The 21,973-nt window shown below is 41.8% G+C and overlaps 2 protein-coding genes across 2 annotated transcripts; one reads left to right on the top strand and one right to left on the bottom strand.

Annotated features, from left to right (window-relative positions):
- Positions 1–86: 86 nt before the first annotated feature.
- Positions 87–13,944, bottom strand: sh3bgrl (SH3 domain binding glutamate-rich protein like). The gene is made up of 4 exons (XM_064328343.1): positions 13,692–13,944; positions 4,711–4,896; positions 2,935–3,015; positions 87–1,338 (listed from the first exon to the last, which is right to left on the bottom strand). The coding sequence occupies exons 1-4, from the start codon at positions 13,734–13,736 to the stop codon at positions 1,303–1,305; spliced, it is 348 nt and encodes a 115-aa protein (XP_064184413.1). The 5' UTR covers positions 13,737–13,944; the 3' UTR covers positions 87–1,302.
- Positions 13,945–15,840: 1,896 nt separating this feature from the next.
- LOC135251183 (non-histone chromosomal protein HMG-14A-like) lies at positions 15,841–21,758 on the top strand. The gene is made up of 6 exons (XM_064328345.1): positions 15,841–16,015; positions 17,518–17,547; positions 17,742–17,771; positions 18,345–18,392; positions 18,634–18,753; positions 20,874–21,758. Exons 1-6 carry the CDS (start codon positions 16,001–16,003, stop codon positions 20,922–20,924), a joined length of 294 nt encoding a protein of 97 aa, XP_064184415.1. The 5' UTR covers positions 15,841–16,000; the 3' UTR covers positions 20,925–21,758.
- Positions 21,759–21,973: the final 215 nt, after the last annotated feature.

Here is a 21,973-nt window from a genome sequence, read left to right as displayed (position 1 = left end):
AGATGAAACCAAATCATTCAAGTCATCGAAAAGCACATTTCTGAAAATAATATGGACTAAATGCACACACAAATGATTAAGAGAACTTTTTAGAAATGTTTTTCATATTTATTTATTTATAAACATTCATAAAATATTTCGACAACAAGCAGAGGAGTGGAAGCGTCAAATGAGTTTATAGCCACAAGCATTTATGTACTTACCCCCAAAATAACCAAAAACATTACACGGGGTACTGGCTTGATAAGGACATGTGGTTTATTGCCTAATATTCAACTTATTATTTCTCTTTGATGTGAATATTAAAGTAGATCCAATCATTACTCGTTTATTACTACAAATCCGTTAGGCGTCGTACCAAAGTAATTTTTTTCTAAAAGATACAAAACCAAGAATGTGTACAGCAACAAAATAACATGATTTCATGACCATGCTTCCTTTAATAACAGTATTTTTTGGCAAGGTTATCTCCTTTAATCTGCCTGTTAATAGAAAAAGGTGCAAATACAAAAAAAGAACAGGAAAATGCAATTATGTATTTCTGGCACCTGAAGCTGCTCCAAATGGGAGGGGCCTAGTTCCAACAGGGCGTGGCCTCGCTTCAAAAATTGAGGATTAGGGTTAGAGATTAGGGTTTAGGGTTGCACTAAACTCTGCCCTCTGCATCCAAAATGGGCCACTCCCCTTTGTGGCTAGACCACTGGTAGCTGCTTCAGGCACCAGTAATTCCTTTCTCGAAAAATGCATGTTAAGACATATTAAGACTGTATACAGACTTCTAGCATCGGTACCCTTCATATGCTGCTCACTCATTGCTTCGGTGCAGAACAGTATACTCTCTGTGAAAACTATATGGCAGAAGTAGTATTATTTGTAATACGTTCAGGAATGGTTAATGACATTCCTCTAAACTTTTTACAGCACATGGTTTTCTCTATATTGACAGAGAAGCCTGTTCATACTTAAACTTAAATTTGTGGCACAAAAGCAAGACTCAGAAGAACAAGCAAATCGTTTTAAACAAAAGTGTTGCCACCTCTTTGTAACGAGGAGCTACTGTTGTCTTCAAATTCTGACACGGTTCATCAAGCACTGGGATTAGTGATTTAATAATATCTGACAAAAGCGGATTGGAGTTATCGGAGAAAGCTGCGGATTAAAATAAAGGGTGCGGATGTTTCCGTCTGTGCCTGGATCCTTATTCTGAATGCTGCTCCGGCCAGCACAGCTCCTTGTTCGTCAAGCTGCAGTACTAAAGGCTGACAGGAGAGGGTGCTAAGGACTGAGAAAGGCATTTCCTGGCTACTGCTGCTCCGCTCTGGCTAGGGCCTCTGCTTCCTGTTGAGAAACAGAAAATGTGTTCAGAATTAAGCAAGACTGTTAGCTTCTCCTGTGGTTCCATATCACTTGTGAACATACAATCGTGAGAGCGAGGTTAAACAACGCTGAACTTTTCATAAACCGTCCTGAAAGTTGCCATTTCTACACAAGAGCTACAGACAAGCATGCATTTCCTCTTAAACACATAATTCCAGCTGGCAAAATGGAGTGAGAGAGCAAACATTAAGTGTTAACCGTGAGTCTACAAAGGGAATTCTTATATGTCTATATGTGACCGTGACCCAAAAAGCAGTGGGATCTGACACAAAGCCAAATACTGGCTCCCCAGGGCTTCCATGCTGTAGTACACCATGTGCCTACTAGGGGGCACCAGAGCACACACTGAATGGAGCGGTTGGGGATGCTGGAGTCGGCGAGGCATGGCTAAAGCGACAGGGCCTTCAGCTTAATTAACACCCTGTGTCTCCGGGATGGGCTCTGCCATAACTCTCCAGCACAGCATTGACTCACACAGCGTTGGGGGCTGTCAGCCTGGTTCAGATAGGCCTGTCAATATTTATTAACGCTGCCACACATTCTTCTGTCCCCTTTCCTGTACACACATCGTGCCAGGCTGTGCGTGTGTGTGTGTGTGTGTGTGTGTACATGTGTGTGAACTGCTGCCATTGGAAGTTAGATGAAGGACATAGCTCTGGCCCAATGCCCAATTGTTGGTCTGTGTGAGTGTGTGTGTCTGTGTGTGCGTGTGTTTGTGTGTAAGTGAGTATAATTTTACTGATATACCAGTTTTGATACATCATTTTCAATTCTCTACCCTGAAACCTACACATGAATATTGTCACGCCAACAAATGTCTGGATTTTAGAGACAGATCATTTCAGATGAGAACCACATGACAGTGCATTCAATGCATCTTCTATTGAAGGTATTCAATTCATCTTAGCATGCATGTCTTCGCTTGGCCCTTGTATGAGTATAAACGGGTCTGATTTCGCTTTTGTCCGTTTTTCATCTGAATCAGAGTAAAAGGTTTTTCTAAAAGGTATCTCTTTGGAGCAGGATCTAGAATCAACCACTTTCATCCATCTACCATTGCTGTTCAGATATCAGGTGCATCTACTTGTTATTATATGTGTCATCTTGTGCGATAGCTCTCAATCGATCACTAGAAATCTGCTTTGCAGTTTTTGCAGTGTGTAGAAAGGACTACACTGTCTGCATCTGTAACTATGAAGCAACAAAACAATAAATAAAAAATAAAAGGTGTTATTTTTCTTGGCAAGGTATAGATGTCATGTATATTGTATATCAAGGACAGGAAATTAAATTCATAAGTAAGAAGGTGTAAGCCATGTAATGGACAAGAATTAAATTGAAGTTTAACACTTTTTGTAAAAAACAATATGTGAAGGTTTTACCCAGATTTAAATGTGAATCTGACCAAAATCAAAATCAAACAGAAGCTTACCTCCATCTTTGGAAGCTGAATGGTACTAGTATTAACATAAGAAGAAACCAAGTGAACACAACTAGTTGTCCTTCAGTTTTGAATAAGAGACTGAGACACATGCAAGGCATATGCATACCACTTACCTTTGATCCTGGAGGAGCAGTCAGGCCTAAGAATGCATACACGGCATTGTCTTCTCTGGCATCAAAGAAAGCCTCATAATTCTGTGGGAATTAAAGACAGAAATCATTTACCTCTAAAGTTTTCAACTTTCTGAGGAAAAACAATTAAAAATAATCTGTCTGCAGATGACAACTGTTTGCCAAAAAAAGAAATGCATGCCTCAAAAAATAAATAAATAAATACATACACATAAAATAAATAAAACAATTATAATTATTATAGTATAATACTAGATTTAAGTTATAATCACACAATGTGTGTTGATTCCAGAAAATGAAAACTACTGACTGAGAAAACTGCAGGGTAGAAGGATACACAGACCAGAGTGTGAGTGCAAAGCTAGATAAGGGCGAGTCAAGCCATAGAAGACACAGCAGAGGGAACATTCAAAATGGAACAGTCATCTTCAGACAGCTTCTGCCTACCCTGCTTAACACCAGCTTCTTGTCACATGGTAAATTCATAAATGCATTCATCAACTTGTGAAATTAATTTAAAGCATGCTATTTTACATGATAAGGTTACAACAGGACACAACAGGTAGTTACTGAGGGAGAAGTGTATTTCCAGTTCTTATCAATGTGTTGCTGTTTAATGCTTGCTTTTTTGCATCAGTGATAATAACAAAAACAATCAATGTATTGTCTAATAAGGAACTTGAAAATGCGTCACTGGTTATGCAAATTCAGAACGCATCCCCTCAGCCTGCAACACTGAGCTTCACAACGCAGGTTCTACTGTAGTTCCTTTGTTCGTTAGCCTGAGAGTCCCGCCTACTCGAAGTTCTGAAGACACGCCTCTCCTTTCCCCCCGCCCACTCAGAGCTCCAGACACACCTCTCTCGTCTATGAAGCCATGCAACCCACCCAAAGGGGGCTGCAACTATAAAGCCACAGATTGCACAGGGTCACAGCAAAAGCACAAACACAGGTCTTCCCAGAGGTGTGCAATCATCACCTAGCATGACGTGCACTTTGTAAAACACTGTTTGCTTTGTTTTTCCACACTCATTTGCATGCAGGCACACTTGAGTTTGGGTTCTGCTTCCACCATGCATGACAACATTTAGGCAATGATATACAGACTACTGCTATAATGTACACTACTTGAAGACATGTCAGAACAGAAGGATATATAAAGGGCTGACAAGCCTGTTTTGTTCTTACTGACCTTGTAAACCTCATGAAGGGCCCGCATAGCCAACAATTCTTTATTAGTCAGATGTGATATTGGATGGCAGTGGTAAGAGATGGCAATGGGGATATGAACTGTGGGTGAGGGCCTATGGCACTGTACAGACACAGAAGAATGAATTATAGATGTCCAGTAAATAAAGGAGAGAAGCCAATCCTACTCCCATGAACCCTGTGGTTCCTGTACACCCCTTAAGGACATTTAGCAAATTTTAAAGGATCTTAAATGTAAATGAATAAAATTTTACATTTTTTGTAAAACTTTAGGCCTATTGGGTTTTTAACTGAAAATACCCACCTCAAACCACACAGTTTAGCAAGAAGATTTGCATGGCTTGCAAACCAAATCAGTAATGTCACCGTTTTAACAACGGTTTGCTAAAAATGCAAAAATCGACTGAAAATCAAGCTCCTAGAAGCTTTTCCTGCAGAGTACCAGCCACATTCACAGCCTTCCATTCTCCACCTACAAGCGCTTTTCAAGATTTTTGGAGGTGAGGACCCTGTACCTCACACCCCCTCCCATGGCGACCACACACTCACCCCGCAGTACCGTGCCTCATTGAAGATCTGTGGGGGGAGAGGGTTCCCCGTGGCAGGCCTGGAATTTTCCGGAACGTTCTCCCGCATCCACTTCCTGTTCTCCTCATTTGCCGCGATGTCGCACTCCTCAAACTCAATCTTGTTGGCCGCAAGGAAGCCCATGACATCCTGCTGCTGCTTTTTAATCTGGAGAGGGGGGTGACAGGGTCAAAGAGGGTCAGAGAACAGCAAAATTGCCCTTATCGACCAAATATAAGACCCCAGTGAGTCAGCGATTTTCACAGCTTTGACACACACTTCTAAAATTTCAAAACACATGCCTTGAAATGTGGTAATCTTAACAAAAGAAAAGAAAAAAATCAATAATTTCAAAGATTAAAACGGCTACACTAAGGGCTGGCTTCAGTGTGGAATCATAACCGTCATCAGCCCGTGTAGAGGGGGTGGGGCTGCTGCAGCTCTCACTGTTTGCATGGCCTGAGAGATACGGTTCAGACTCTGACGAAAGGATAGGGGCCCAAGCGTAATGGAGCCAACTGACCGCTTACTCACGCTCCGCGGCAGTGACATCACATTTCACAGTGGACATTTTCAAGCTCACTCATGCCTCTGAACTCCCCATGGATGAGCAAATGGGAGAACAAACATCGCCCAGGGTGACTCCTTCCCTAGAGGGGAACAGCTGAAACAGATCATTTGATTTCTGCTTTTACCAAGTGCACACGGCTTCCAGTTTCTTGGAGCTGGTTTTCACCCTTCCTCTTGACATAGAGCGTTCTGAGCAGGCATGTCACCCCGGAATGAGAGTGCCAAGAGATGGTCAGTAATGGGGTGGAAAATGGGGGCTTTGGGGGTTCTGGCGGCTGTCGACTGACTCCTCGGTGACCTCCCGGAAAGTCGGCAGGCGCCCGCATAATTCGCCCGCCGGGAAACGCAGTGTAAACGGGACCAAACAAGGTTCAATTAAGCCCCGGGTCCTCGTTAGCCGAGAGGAAAACAGCGGGGGGAGCGGATTTTACAGCGAGAAAACAGGCCCAGATCTGAACTGGAGCAAGGGCAGGAGCGGCCAGCCCGACCAACGATCCTCTCTCAGAGACCCCAGGCAGTCACAGCTGTGTGCTCCAGAGCACTGGGCCGCCTCTTTATATCCTCATTAAAGCCATAGGATGGCAAATAGATCCCCTTGGAGCACTGCAGATCAGAGCCACCATCAGACAAAACATTAAACATCATTCAGCCTTCAAACAAAAGGACCTTCTAATACAGTAGGCTTACATATTTCACCACTTATCTTAAGAAAAGTGCTGCTTAATTACAATAACTACACATTGAGAATCTGTATTTATATAATTTATATAAGGGCCAGTTTGACAGACACAGATTAATCTCGTCCTATACTAAACAAGATTAGTTTTGTATGGATGATCTCCATTCAAAATTGAATTTAGTCTAGGACTAATAAGAAAAAAATTATTAAATGCAAGTTAAATTACACATTACTTTCACAATTTGGAGAGGCAATGAAAAACATCTAATTTATATAAATACAGACAAAGTACAAGACTGGTGCATGCTAATAGTGAACAGCCACAAGTTCCTCAACCTGCATCAAGCTTCCTCTTTTAAGACAGACAAAAGAAGAGCTTTACAAAAATGCCAGCTTATTCAATGAAGGTGACAACACACATGTCCATGGATAAGTCTGAAAACGGTTCTCTACAGTTCCTTTTGTATGCCGTTTTGGCAGTTACCGCAGTTTCCGGCAGAACTTAAACTTCCTGTGAGTGTCATACTCACAGTTACTGTGGTGCATTTTAAAAATGTCTGCAATTTCCTGTAGTCCATTCACTAAATACAGTGTTGAATAGATAGATAGTGATGAGCTTTAGTTCAAATTCAAGAAAACCTTTAAGAATGGAATTTGTAATGGAATGGAATGTAAATGCAGCTACTTACAACCCCACAAGAATACTACACTTCTGAACCAGAACTGAATACTTTCCTTCATAGCAAAAGTGGGAATTATTTATTTCAAAATCTTAATTACTCATTAAAACAGCACAGTTAGCCAATCAGTACCACAATGTCACATCTGAAACACATGGCAGCAGCTTCAGTACACAGAACAGTCCTCAGTACAGCACACTTGGTCTTAATCCATTCCTCTCTTGCAACAGAGTCATTTCTTCCAGACACAGAAGAGATAAGAGGGAGCAGACCCCAAAGATAACACTGGAGTAGAGGGACACATAAACTGAGAGGGAATGGAATAAACAGGAATCCGCAGTCAGCGAATACTTGGCATTCTTTATTTCTGACATGGAGGGCCCAGAGGGAGGAAGCGAGGGGGGCGAGACACTGAAGCCTTCAGTCCCCGTTCCCACTCAGGAGAGCCATGCAGAAAGCTCCCGATCCTCCAGACCGCTCGGCCAAAGACGGGGGGCGGGGAGACGTGAGGAAGGCACGATTACCAGGCCAGGAAAGCCACCGAAAGGACACATGCAAACACACAAATTCACACACACACACACACACACACACACTATAAGCATGTAAGAAAATACACATGCATAGAAACACACATGATGTTCACAATACCGCAACAAAGACGCACGTACACGCACTGTGCGAATAGATAAATGTCTGTGCAGTTTTAAAGAAGGGGGAAGTGGGAGGTTTGGAACAGCTGAAACTGCTTTAGGATTGTGCAGAGGCTGTTCCCAGGAGGGGTGGGGGGGGCTGGGGAGGGAGAGCTGCCCTAGAAGGAAGCACGGAAACTGGGACTCGGTCGAGGAAGGAGGCAGGACAGTAAAATGCACGCCAAATATGGCTAGCTAAGCGGAGGCCTGTCTGCGCCTGCCGCTCCAAATCCTCACGCCTCCTCGACCACATGACCACGCGCATCCGCACAGCGAGAAGCACGGCCCTCACCCTCACCTCAGCCCATGGCTCTGTGCAAACCACACTTAGGTTCAGAAGGCCAGGACGCTGCACTCGCTGTTAGCAACAGCCTGCCTCTGCAGCCGTTTAAGATGAGACTTAAGATTAAATATTATCTTTAGTCCTGAAGACTGTGTTTGTGAGTGAAAATCACGATTAATTTGCAGAGACTTGATTTTAGCATGTATTTTAGGCTTTGGAAATAATGCCCCATTATAATCCCTTAGTTCCAGCTATGTCATTTGCCATTTGTAAAACTAGTGAATCATTGGACCATATTGCCTGTATCATAACTCTAAAAATGACCATGATATGCTCTCAAGGAGACAAAGTGGTCACAAATAAAAGTAATATTACAGTTTACACCTGATGTGGAAGTTCAAAAAATCAAAAAGCACCATCAATGACATTACACAGCCGATTGTATCACTTCAAATGAAGGTGTTGAGATACAGCCTAAATGCATCTCTGCATGAGAGTACTACACGCCCTATGTAGTACAACAATTCACAAATATATTTACACATTTACAAATGCATCCAATCCAAACCGCAAGCGTGTGTGTAATAGTCTGAGCATTATAATTGCAGCAGAAGGTGTGCTGGCACTAATGCAGTGTCATGCTCAGTAGAGAAAACCACAAACTTAACAGTGGGTGCATGCAAATTGGAGCCATGCTCAAAACTAGCTGGTGAATGGCTCTAACAGATGGCAGTTCTAGTGTGTATTTAAATGTAATGGGTCTTCCATGCGGGAGTGAAACAGGCATTGAGCTGCAGGGCTGGCTCGGGGTCTTTGTAAAATTGTTGATTCAAGGACGCCGCCAGAGGACCTTCAGCCAACAAGGGCCCTTAAACCAATAAGAAAAAAAACCTGCTGGTTTCACTGGATGCTGAGGAAACTTTTTGGTTTTTTTTAAGACCCAAACTGAAAAGCCACCGCGCCCAAGGCTTGCTCGCTGTGTCCAAAGCATGCTGGGAAAGCGCTGCATCTGTGGACAGAGGCCAAGCCTGCCCTCGGAGACTGTGAGGGGAGAGCAGCTTGCCTCTCTCTGGAGCCGCCAGTCACAGAGCCCTCATTGTCCCAGAGCCAAGCTAAATTAATTTGTAGAGGAGCGGAGCCAAGCCCGGGTTCTCCGTCTCACCCCTTACTGTAAAAACAGAGATTTTATGCCATGGGAAGTTCCCCGTGCCTGTGTAGTAGGTCCTCCAGTACCCCATCATTCCACTGTCCAAGCTTTACTGTACCTTCTGCCCTGCCCTCTGAGTAGAACAATCCTGATTCAGCCTTGCATTCCGTGGCATGGAGTTCAGGGAAGAGGTCTGCTACGCAGCTGCAACGAGGCTCTTCCTTTCCACCATTACTCTTTCTTCGGGACATGTTTATGGGTGTGGTGACAATAAGACATTTCAGATGTACTCTCTACTTTATCTCTCTGGCACTCTGAAGCTGGGAACTAGCCTTCCTTTATCTGTCCGACTCTCTGAAGGTGGGGACGAGCTGAAGGAACATTTAATTCAGAAGGATGTATGGGATAGAGCACAGCTGAAGACAGCATAGGCAGGCACACGAATGTGTGCGCGCACACACACACACACACACACACACACAGACCCAGACACGTACACTTTTTCTCATGGACACACTTTCACACAAACAAATTCATAGACACAGACACATGCTCAGTTACACCACCATTCATTTTGAAATACACAGAGGTACACCAGGGTGTGGACACAAATTAAATATGGACACAGGGTAAATTTTGTGCTGCTTACTGTATTGTGATTAAGCTAACGCTAACTATTCCACATGCACAGCCTTTCTAATAACTCCCATAGGGAGCACACAGAGTTTGTATACTTCTTAATTTACAACCTGTGCCATGCAGGAAAATCAAGCCTCAGAACTGTTTGTAATACCTTCTGCATCTGAACAAGCTTGACCACGAATGCACCAAGCTACTGCATTTGTTATTGATGAGACAACATCAACTTGCACAACTTGTGTGGAGCAAAGCAAGGCCTTTAAAAAGCACAGACATTTTCACTAATGGCTCTCACTGGCTGACCTGTGATGCTTCCTGATTAGCCTCCTGATCTGTTTTTGATGTTTTAGTTCAATCACCTGATTTCTTGCTATCAGGCTAAGGACATTGACCACGAAAACAGTTACACAGTGACGTGATCGCCATTATATCCACCCTGATCCCTCCTCCCGCTGTCAGGCTTGTACGTGTGAGCCTGCTTCCAAAAATCCGCTCTGGCTCCAGATGTGCCTAGTCACAGCCTACGTTTCTGGCCCTCGAGCCTAGTTCTGCTCGGAGTCCATAAAAGCTGACCTCACTTCCATATGGAACGAGCCCAGCTGTGCCTTGGTATGTACGACCCACTGCAGAGTTCCCACACACTGCAAGCACAGCTGAGCATGGAGCAGAGCAGAATGTTAGCTGGGCAAGGCCAACACTTGCCTTCCTAGTGTCCAGCCTGGCTGGACTGTGCCAGGCAAGAGAAGCCATATGTCTACTGTGCTGTCACGCCCACATAAGGAATGCCTATTTTAGAGCTATTTTCTTTAATATTCATTGGACGGATTCAGCACAAATTCCCAGTGCAACACAGCAAACACAAATATGCAATTGCAGGACAGCACACAGTAGTCTTTAAAACAAATGGTGTGGACCCAGTGCTCTGCAAATGAACCAGCTCCAAATGACAGTAATCTATGCAAACTACCACGGGTGCAGAGGGCTCTACAAGCTACCGGTCTAGTCCCACCACAGCCAGCCCCTTTGGGCTGCAGCCCTGGGGGGTTATTGGTGTTTGTGGAGTTAGACAGCCAATCAAATCTGACTGGTGCACCCTGTATTGATCTCAATTATTCCCAGCACTGTAGCGTGTACACATTATAATAGCGGAATCAGGCATATTGTGGGTTGTGGGTGGGTGGGGGATAGATGTATGAGCTTATAGTGCATTTCCGTTTGTTTCAAGGACTCTCTACTGTTCTACGCCCTATAGGGGAGCAATCGTTTCATCAGTGGACCTCACAGGAGACTGCTATGGCCACAGCCTCACCCTTGGCGGGGACTCTGGTTAATGGGGGCCCTATGTCTTTGTGACTGTGACTCAGCGCAAACTCAGTTCAAGTTATGCAGACGGGGCTCTAATGAGACCCAAGGCCTTGTCTGCAGTGGATCTCCACACTGCTGCCCCATTTGAGAGCTGACCTAATTGTGAGCACTGAGCACTGGGAAGTGGAGGACTGAGTGGTTGTGGGCCAGGTCCACACGGGTCAGAGATCTGATTCTATTCCCTTCTGCTCTGCTTGCATTAGGAGGTATCTGCAGTGGCAGAAGAGGGGTGCAGTGAGGAGGAACAGTAGGTGTTACCCAGTCAGTGTTTGCAAAACCACTGCATCCTCTTAACTTTCTGCAGCTCAGACCCACAGCGCTCCTGAGCTGGCAGTGCTGTAATCAAATTCTTCATTGGCAGAGCACACAGAATCTCCTGAGATGGTTGTGCATCTGCATGTGTGCACATATTGTACATGCACTGTGCATGGTGTGTTTACTTGTGTGCACATGTACGGGTGTTTGCATGCGTGCTGTAAAAGCCTTTGCTAAGAGCACCAATGAGTTCGCTGCCCTGCAGGTATGCTGGAGACAAGATTGAGTTTCAGAAAACTCCAAAGATGGGAAGACACAGACCCGAATCCTTTGAAGTGTAGGTTTTTTAGAATGTTATTTTTTCTTCAAAATTCTAAATCAGTGTTCTAGAACTCCATTGTTTGAAATTACCGGTAGTGATGCAACATCAGCATTGGACTGTTAAGTTAAGAACATCCCTTTTACATTTGTGATCTTGTACCTTAAAGGGTTAAACTGTCACCTGGCAGGAATTTACACACTTCTTGTTACCACGGCAACATAGCTAAGCCCTTTTGGGACTGTTAGGTATCGGTGTCGAGGCAAACCGTTTTGACTGCCGCCCTTATCGGGTGGGGTCACCAGCATGACCTTACTGGAGGCTGGGATGAACGCATAGGCACATTCACCCTGTTCACCTGCGCACATACAGGAGAGACACAGGGAACTGCCACAGAGGAATATGCTGTTTGCACTCCCATACGCCTGGGAAACAGCAGCACACAGCAACCACCCCTCTGCATACGGTCAGTGCTGATTAGGTGCACTCGCACGAACCGTATCAAAAGGCAGCAATCTTAAGAATCCGGATAGAATGACAGACGAACACAGACTCGTTGTCTAAATGTCCACTTCTACAAAACTTGGCTTTCCCAGGACTTTATTTCCTTATGAAAGGAGTATATTTGTGATGGAATTCTAAAAATGTGATGAATGAATCATTAAATCTGCATTTATCGAGGTAACGGATGAGTGAGCACATTTCAAATGTCTCACTGTGTGTAGGCTAGCTACAGTAAATGCTACAACACTCAAGACTCTTGGTGCATTTCTTGATATCCGATGCCTAAACTGTGCTAACGCTGTTCTGATTTCTTGGTCAGGACATCAGATTGAATTACCTTTGTCCTCCAGCGTGAACACATAAAAGAACAACTATAATAACCATGTAGAATGCAGAGTGAAAACAGCTCAAAGACTCAGGTTTATGTGTGTGTGTGCATGTGTGTGTGTAATGGAGAAAGAGAGAGATACAGAGAGAGAGAGAGTGTGTGTGAGTGAGTGAGTGAGTGAGAGACAGAGAAGAGTTACAAATTATCCTTGATCCAGCTCTTGGGCTGATCTACAGGTGATATCACACACCTCAGGCAATCGTAGAGTTTGCATTGTGATTAAAATGCAGGTCCACAACTCTAACGGGGACTCAGCTCAAAGTCTGGCAGTTAGACCAGCTCTCTGAAGATACCGAGATGGCAGGTCTGGAAGCTTAAGACCAAAGACATCACTCACACCGTGGTAACCACTGGATTCTGGTACAGAAGACAATTCAACAAATTCAACTGCCACCAATGTTTTACATCTGAAAACCTATTGATGCCCTACTCCGAAGTGCTGGATGTTTGAAGCTAACCTGCTGCAGACATGTCAAAATTGGGCTTCTTTGGCAAATGTTTAACTTAAATGTACACATATTACACACAGTAAAGAATAGCATGTTACTTTAAAGAGGATTATCACAAATGGACCTGTTCTTATTCACAAGATCCAAGAAACGACTCACATGAACACAAAACACATTGACAAGTGCATAATTTTCCTTGAATTGTTATCTCACTAAAAAAGGCGCACCACAACGCAGAAACATATTACAGAAGTTTCGATGCGCTACGTCGGCACTTGTCATTTCGCACTTGACAGTTCCCATTAGGCTGCACAAGCTTGTGGACAAGCGACAGGCAGGCTCTCTGACCTCGAGGCTGAGCGGAGAGACTGGTGGCTTGCAGCAATAGCACCTTATTTAGTGTTATTTATTGAACGTTGCCCCTTGAGTTCCAGTACGTAGGCGTTCCTTTTAATGCAAGACTACTATGAACAGGCCTAGTCAAGGTGCAAAGTGTACGCTCGTTGAACGAGTAAGAATATGACTCACTGTAATAGAACGAGCCATATTACTTTAAAAAAAATAATAATAATAAAATAAATTAAAAAAAAAAAATATATATATATATATATATATATATATATAATATATAGTTTTTCACCAATAAGATAAATAAAATGTGCCAAAGTATCTAACAACCGCAACAATCAAAATTTTGAGAAATGTGTAAAATGTATTGTTACCTCAGATATTTGCCATTTGATGGCAATCCAGGCGGTGAATAACGTTATACGATTAATTATAATAGCTAACAATACACATTAGTATATTGCTGTTGAATCTGTCAGCATCACCTAGCCCACAATTCAAGCACAGAGCCCTTCGTTTTAAGAGATCATAGCCGATCCAATTACTAAAGTCTGTTTGCAAAATAGTTCAAAGCAAACATAATAGTCACACTACAGTAAGGCGACTCCAGCTAGGCTACTCAAAAATGTAGCAAAGTTTTCTTACCGACGTAGATCCTGAGGAGGATGCTATGTAAACTTTAATAACCATTTTTATCCCTCGTAGATACTTGTGCAATAATTATTTTCTCAGTTGAGCTCTGTAGCTATAGTTGCAATAATGGCAATTAAAACTAAAATGAAAACTACTTCCCCCTGCCAAAAATTATTTCTCGCAGCGCTGTTTTTCCGTTGAAGAGCAGTTTAGCTCGCAAACTTGCTAACTGGTTGCGTTTCAATTCTATGTCTCTCCTCCCCTTTCTCTCCCCTCTCCTTTCTGTCCTTTTCGGGTGGGGTGGAGGGGGGCTACAATACACACTGAAACCCGGAAAACGTTTTCCTCTTGCAGGTGTCTATAGTTTTTTATTTGTGTCTGTCGGTACGGGTAGCCTACCGTCAAATTTAAGAACGGTTCTCTCATTTACATTGTATAAAGTGCCCCAAAATAACTTAATAGTTTCTCTACTCAAGAAAGTAAGACTCCAAATTATGATTCAAATATGGATAGGGTAGGCTAAGCGAGGTTTAGCCTGTAGATTATTTCCCCATACTTTATGGACACATTTTAACGTTTGATTATGGCTTAATAGGCGTGCATTTTGTGCGTAAGCATGACAAGTAGCCTAGGCTATCCACCTTTTAGCTCCGGATGGGACATGCATGCGCCTAAAGGCAAATACTATGCAAACGCAAGAAAAGTAGCCTAACGTTTGCCTAATTTAAGGTAGTATTTGCAATGGTAGTTCGTACAGGTAGTTAATAGAACTTTTACAATTTAGCGGCCTCCACTAAAAAAACAACTGCTGTAATATTATATCGTGGTTAATTCTAAATGAATAGTCAATCTTTAGGTTGTCTAGTTCATGATCCAATCTGGAAGACTAAATATTACGGCATATTATATCACCAGGTGCTGTATTGAGGCGCCCTCTAGCGACAAAATTTAACACGCAATAGTCCAAAATGTAGGCTACTATTCGAGTATAGATACCAGTAGGCACTATCATATACTATGCACAGCTTTGTACACATTCTGAACACATTATAAAAATAAATTAATAAAAACAAGTAAAATGCAGTAACCTGGGGTTAATTAATTATCCGTTTGTATGTCAGGTGATTTGGGTTTATTTATACGTTTCACAACAAAACGAAAATAAATCAATTAATAAATAAATATTTGTAGGCTACTGTTGTTGAATATTTCCTCTGGAAGTGCAGTCTAGCCACATAGGTTCGCTGAATCTGTAGCATTCTCTTATACATTTTTTAACTAATTTTGGAAAGGTCGGAATATATGTCATATTCATTGGCCGAGACTCTTCGAATTATAATGGCAAATTTAGCCACAGTAACTATGAGATAAAACATTTTATTCAAGTAATAAATTGCGTTGACCAAACTCGTGGCCTATATAAAAATTAAGAAAACACGCACGGAAACCGTTTTAGGAAATTATGGCATACATATAATGACAATTATTCTAGGAATGTGCTAATAAATTCACACGTTTTTAATATTAAAGATTAAAGACGTTACACTACTTACAAAACAAAAGTGTCTCAAAAGACACCAAAGGGGATCAGGCACTTATCAGAATACTGTAGTGTCTCAATATGGCCGTGGGGGGAGCCGTTTTTCGAAGTGTCCAGTCGTGGTGAAGGTTATATACACTTCCAGAAGGTAAGTGATTGCGGCCGCCAATAGGAATTTGCGTCTCAAAACCCCTTCCAAGGGTTTTCTTCCACGGAGGAATTTGGTTAAGCTGCCAAACAAGAATGTGTCAAGCAGGCTGGGCGCCATGTTGGAAGTAGACACAGCAATCTTCCTTTGGTAGTTTGTACGTCTCTGTTTTCCCAGTGACATTCGATGTAATACTAAGCACTGTTTGAATATGGACCACTTACCCGTGAGGATGCTTTTGATAGCAACCAATTTATTATTTCTGCGATTCTGAGACGTTCTGTGTATTGTTGTAACCCCGCCTTATTTCAGAGATATGATTTTCCCCTTAATAAAAAAAGATAACGTTCCCTCCTCCCCTTGCATTTAGCATTTGGCGCCTAAAAAACTACCGGCGCTGAAATTCCCGTTTTTCTGCGGCTGTCATTGTCACCCACTCATTGGCCGAGAGCAACATCAATCACGGCTTAGCCGCACCCCTCCCCCCATTCAACCACTGGGTTTAATGTTGCTGTGTGTTTACTACAGTATTTAGTATAAGGGGCTGTTTGCCTTTTACATGCTGTGAACTCTCAGTTACAAAACAGAGGTTTTTTTAGTTTTTATCATAAAGACGCATTTCAGGACTCCAACATGCCCAAGAGAAAGGTACGTAGCTAACTAGAATATGCGGATACACTTCTGAAATCAGAGAGCCATAGCTTGCTGGCTCACGTTAGCTATTTATTGTCAAGCCTCCGAGACAACGGTCATTTTAATTAGGAAATCAGTTTTAGGAAAAAACACATAATGAAAACCGCAGATATATATTTAAGAATTATTGGGTAATTTTTTTGATGAGAAAAACATTTTTTGTTTGGGAAGAAAATGTTAAAACGCTGCTTTCTTGAGCAGCGCACTCATATCTTGTGGGGAGTCTGAAGTCTAGCTTGGTCTCCATGCTGTTAAAACACAGCAGCCATGCTTTGCAGCTCCGACTCTGTCCACCGTGAAAATGTCAAAGAACAAATGCTCGCCTATATGGCTGTGAGCCCTTATTTTGGTCCAGAAATACATCGTAAAAATGCATATGACACACTAGTTTTATTCGCATGTATTGTAAATGAGTTTTGCCGTCTAAAGAAGACAAAAATAATATTTTTTCTTTGTTCGTGGTACCAGATGGTTGCGATGACGCCTTTTTATCGCCAGGTGGCGCAGCTAGAAGTTAATTTCAACCCCTCCCCCTTCTCATCTGCCCCCTTCCCCGGCGCTGTGACAGAAAGTCGGAGAAGGGGAAGGGAGATTTAGAATGGCGAATACTCCGTCGGGATTAACATGAAGTATTCTAGCTAGCTGTCCCTTTGTTCTTGGCTGTATTCGCTATCTAGCGAAAATATAATGCTTGGTAGCCAGCAAATGTTTATTTTTGACATAATTTTAAATGTCCCCAGTTGTTTGCAAACGAGCAAGCTAGTCTAACTCCATTGCCCAGTCGCCTCCTACTGTAACGTTAGGGTCAACTAACGGTAGCTAGCTAGGTGGCTGTGGTAATTTTATACGGTGGAAGTATCGTAGGCTGCATACTAGATGGCTATGCAGTTTATTTATTTAACGTTATCTGTTTAAGAACAAGTTTGCCAAGAACATTTTTTTAGCGAATAGCTAGCTAACAATCTTAGCATGTATATTTTGGCAAACGTTAAATCCTATCACCAGTTTATATTTTAAGGGATATGGTTTCTTCGCGGGCTTTTATATAATGATTTACAATCTATATGAAGTGTGTGTTAACTACACACCCGTTTTGATCACGTATGTTTTGTAAGGGTTTTTAAGGTATAAATCCGTATCAATACAAAGTATCCAACAAACGGACGTCCTCTGTTTAGAACCCGCGAACACCTGTCCGCGCGTAAAATGACTTTGGGCAAGGCAACGAGTAGCCATTTTCTTCTTAATCCACGCGCTTTTGTTCACGTGGTCTCATTCATATCAAATCAGAATGAATGAGTGCATCGATCACATGAATAACGTAACGGGTTGCGTGAAAAGCCGCTATTAAAGAGTTATTTATATTCGGCGCTATTTAAAACGTGTGTCAAAGCATGAATGATGGTCTATGTTTGAATAAACTGCAATCTAATGATGTTGTGTCTTTTTTTAAACAGCAAGGCGCTGAAGGAGATGTCAAGGAGGAGGTAAAGTATCTCTTTATGCCTTAGCACTTGTAATAAAGACAGTATAAACTAGAAAGTCTGTGCAGACCTTTGAAACACATAAAATATTTTCCCCCAAAAAATGAGCGTTTTAAATGCAACTCCTTTGGATGCATATTGAGTTATTCCATTGCTCATTGTTTGTAAACATGTTTTTTGTTCTCTTTCCCTTTTAGCCTCAGAGGAGATCTGCTCGGTTATCGGCGGTGAGTCTAAGACTTTTTCCCAGGTTCACTTCCCATGTTAATAGGAGTCCCTTTGTGAAATGCCAATTTCACTAGGCTTAAAGTATAATATACACCTCTGCACACACATTGTGAAGATATCCAGTTTCTTGAACAATACCTGCATTGCATAATGGAGCATAGCTTCATATGAGCCACCAGTACTCATTTTAGGACAGTGTTAGCACTGAGCTTGGAAGTGGTCACGCTGCACTGGGATAAACTGTATATTAATGTCCTATTATCCTGATTAGTGCCATTTGCTCAAGTAGCTTGCGGTTGGTAACCTCCTGAGGTGACATAATCACATTAGGTACATGCTGGTGTGCAGCATTTACAAACTCTTTACATTACAGGCATTTAGCAGACACTCTTATCCAGAGCGACTTGCACAACTTTTACATAGCATTTACATTGCATTCATTTATACAACTGGATAACGCACAAAAGCTTGTACAAACTTTTTTACCCCTTGTAATTTAACACAGATCTCAGTTGTCAAAAAATACCACTGACTGTTTTTTATAAAGATGTGATTTTATTCCCCTCATACAGAAACCCGCGCCTCCCAAGCCTGAACCAAAACCTAAAAAACCAGCAAAGGTAAGCCATTACCTAAAGACCCTTATGCCCTTGGAAACCTTGCCTTTCCACAACAGGAAAAGGCCTGTACCAGTGTCATAATATTAATTGGTATTGTTTTCAGGTGTTTACTTTGACTCTTACTGTTGTAAGGATCAGTCTTTTTGTCGACCGGAGGTGAACGTCCTCCCCAACTGGAGAGGCGCCATGCGTGGCCACATGTGCATGCCTGACTCTTGCGTCCTTCCTGCTGTCTTCGCAGAAAGAGAAAGCAGTGAATGACAAGAAAGAGGAGAAGAAGCCCAAGGTGAAAAAGGGGAAGGAGGAGGCAGAGGCCAATGAAGAGAACCACTCTGAAAACGGAGAGGCCAAGACAAACGAGGTGTGCCAGCGTGAAACAGACTCCACCCTCGACCAGAGAGTGGAGGGCATTATCTGCAGTTAAATCTGTTTATCTGGAGAAAATCCCCGCACCCACCCCACCCTGTGATTACATTTCAAAATGCTGTTGCATTTATTCCACAAACACCTGTTAAACAGAATCCAATTATGATTATAACTGAGCCTAAAGAAATACACTAATTTTGTCTTAACATTTGTACAAGTCCATGGTGCCTGTGGAAGTTATGGAATGAATCATTAGACAGCCTTTATTAAAATAGAAAACCCAACAAGAAACCGAATTTTAGAAATCTAAATGGAGCATTTTCTTTGCCCACTTGTAGAGCAAAGAAATATTAACATGCTTTTAAAAGAAATCACTCTCATAAAACAATTACTATGAGCACCACTCCACACCGCACACTGCCATTTTTACAGGCTACCCTGAGCACAAATCAGTGATCCCAGCACTTCGAGTACACCACAAGGCCTTCACTGATCTGAAATCAAGTGAAATAGAGCATTGGGGTTTCCTCTGTGTGTATTATATGAGAGAGAGAGGAAAATCCAGAATAGCTAGCTAGAAAAAAAGTTGGTCTGATCATGACAAGAAGGCTGTCTGAAACATTGAGAACACACTGAAGAGGGGACGATTTTTAACTTGGGTTAAAAGTTCCTCGTTCCTCCTCTGTGTAGTGTCCAAAACACTTGGGCTCAGAGTATGGGTTGTGGATTGAGCCAGCATAAACTAGGTTACACTTTAGTACTAGCCCTAAGTACGTGAAATTTTGTTCAGCAGAGAAGTCTGCAAAACCCATCATCGACCTTAAAAGGGCTTGCAAAGTGAAATTGGTGATATAATGCTTCTGCCTTTTGTGCACACACCTCAGATTGTTTCCCCGGGACCTGTGTCTCCTCTTCTAGGTATCGGAGTTAATCCTGTAACGTAAACCAAATTCCTTATTTCATCCTACCTGTGTTTTCTGGAAACACCAGAATTGTAGTAATGGATTTAACACTACTCTGATTAGCTTCATTTGAGTTTATTTGCATCATTTGTCATCAATTTCAGTTGGTTCAATTTGATGCGACATATTCATCCTTTAGCCTACTATATATACATATTTTTCCTTAAGACCTCTTGATTAGTATTTATATCCATGCTTGTCTGAGGAGGGGGGGGAACAAACTTTCAAACTGTACTTGCCTAAGCATGACTAAGTAGATGGCTAAGTGGTTGGCTCACTAAGAAAAGGGCTATACTATGTTGTGGAACTGTTACAAAGAAACACCAACATTTTTTTTTAACTTTCATACGCAGCCAATAATACTGCTGCTAAGTAATATGGGATGCATCATGACAGTGCTATGTATTGCCAATAAGTGAAAAGTCCTTCAAGACATAGGCAAGCTCAAGGTGCCATCTCACAGTCGTTCAACCGCATGTAACTTGCAACACAAAAAAGTGAAACAAGTCGTACCTATTAACAGTCATTACCATTTATTGATAAAGGCCACAGTTGGTGAAGCGTACAGTTTTTAATGATAAAATAAACATTTTCTAATGAGGTAGTTCAGCACTGAGGATGATGAAAGGACATGACACTAATAGCCAACTGCATCATAACACCTTCGAGGATGGGGAGTTGTCTTAAGGTTTATCACTTATACCCCCAGACACTACAGGCTGAGTGTACTTTGATATTTTTTAATTTACAGTTGGGAGATCATGAACTAAATAGTTTTGTTTAGATTTGATATGGTTTTAATCTAACCTGAAAACGATGCTGGCACTGTTGACAAGAGGCAGCTTTATTAAGTATCAACATTTTTCATGAATATATTGCCACCCTCATGTTTAAAGCTGTGGGCACTTTGATTTAATTGGTCAGGATCATTTCAGCAAGTGTTATGCTGACTGTTTATACATGTGATTGAATTCAATGTGCTTTATTGACATAAGTGTGAATAGTACAATTTAAGTAGAAACTACAAAACTACAACTTGCCAAAAGTAGTATTGTAGAAAAATTTAATTCTCTATTTCAAATTCAAAACATTTTTTCATTAGTCAGTAAAGGAAATTTAACGTACTGAAACACATTATCCCTTCTTTCTCCAGGTCGAGGAAGCTCCTGAGGAGCCAGAGAAGGAGGAGCCGAAGTCTGAGTAGCAGCACTGCCACCTTCCACCCCCCCCCCCCCCCCCCCCACCCCCCTTTACCCTCTCCCCTGCCCCTTCCTCCCCCCAAAATACCCCCAAGTCTCATGTGGTCTAAACCTCCATGGCATAATTGTTAAACAGAGGAATATTTTTATCAACGATTTTATAAATATCGGTACAGGTTTTTAGCACAAATAAAGCTAAACAATGGAGGGCCTTGCAGTTCTGCAGCGGTCATATCAAGTGTCTGCAAGCAAGATGAACACAATAAAAAATATTCTTTTTTTAAATGGCATTTTGTGATTGTTGATAGCTTGTCCGGTGTAGAAAGAGCGTTCCAGCCTGGTAGAGTTGAATTGTGAGTCTTTGTCGTATTTTGTCCTGACGTTCTTTCCCAAACCATGTCACTTCTGTGGGTGGCTAATTTTTTACCTTCTATATGTGCAGTGATTTTTTTTTTCTTTTTTTTCTTTTTTTGAATTTTTGAATTCTTATTTTGGGGGTTTTTATTTTTAACTTTAAAAAAATGTGTTGTCCATATGAAAGGAATAGGAGCATCTTGAAAACATTCCAGGCAGGGTTACTACGTGGGCTAATTTTTTTATTTTATTTTATTTTATTTTATTTTTGAACAACCACATGTTGAAAATTATTTTGATAAAACAAAATATGGAAAAAAAATGGTCACACTGTTATACAGGATTTTTTTTTTCCTTCAAGGTAATTAGGTAAATTAGTTTTTAAACAATGAAAATTCAAACATCTATCAAAAAATATGCAGGTGTATGTGTACCCACTCTTACGTTCTGGATGTCTCTTAATAAAAGTAATCCATGGAACTTTCCTCATCCTGTTGTAGTGCAGGTTATTGTTCTTTAAAAAATGTCATGGAATTGTATAAAATGCTGTCTGATCCTTAGACATGTCCATTTTGGGTTATTTGTCAGATGCCCTTCAATTTTATATAGGTATTTTCTGAAGTAACTAAAGGTTAAATGTTGTGCCCAAAACCCACTCTGGATTTGAACCTGCAGTCTTGTGTTACACAGTTTATTATCC

This window comes from Anguilla rostrata, chromosome 3 (genome assembly GCF_018555375.3).
Source record: "Anguilla rostrata isolate EN2019 chromosome 3, ASM1855537v3, whole genome shotgun sequence".
In the NCBI taxonomy this organism is placed as follows: Eukaryota; Metazoa; Chordata; class Actinopteri; order Anguilliformes; family Anguillidae; genus Anguilla; species Anguilla rostrata.
The sequence above is the reverse complement of the archived record's forward strand: the minus strand, read 5'-3'. Positions and strand labels throughout refer to the sequence as shown.

Excerpts from the sequence above, each read along its gene's own strand:
- sh3bgrl (XM_064328343.1), bottom strand. The coding sequence starts at position 13,736 with ATGGTTATTAAAGTTTACATAGCATCCTCCTCAGGATCTACGTCG. Across the intron at positions 3,016-4,710 it reads ATGAGGCACGGTACTGCGGG|AATTATGAGGCTTTCTTTGA; the intron begins GTGAGTGTGTGG and ends TAATTCCCACAG. Across the intron at positions 1,339-2,934 it reads CTGCTCCTCCAGGATCAAAG|GAAGCAGAGGCCCTAGCCAG; the intron begins GTAAGTGGTATG and ends GTTTCTCAACAG.
- LOC135251183 (XM_064328345.1), top strand. Across the intron at positions 17,548-17,741 it reads AAGGAGATGTCAAGGAGGAG|CCTCAGAGGAGATCTGCTCG; the intron begins GTAAAGTATCTC and ends TTTCCCTTTTAG. Across the intron at positions 17,772-18,344 it reads GATCTGCTCGGTTATCGGCG|AAACCCGCGCCTCCCAAGCC; the intron begins GTGAGTCTAAGA and ends CCCCTCATACAG.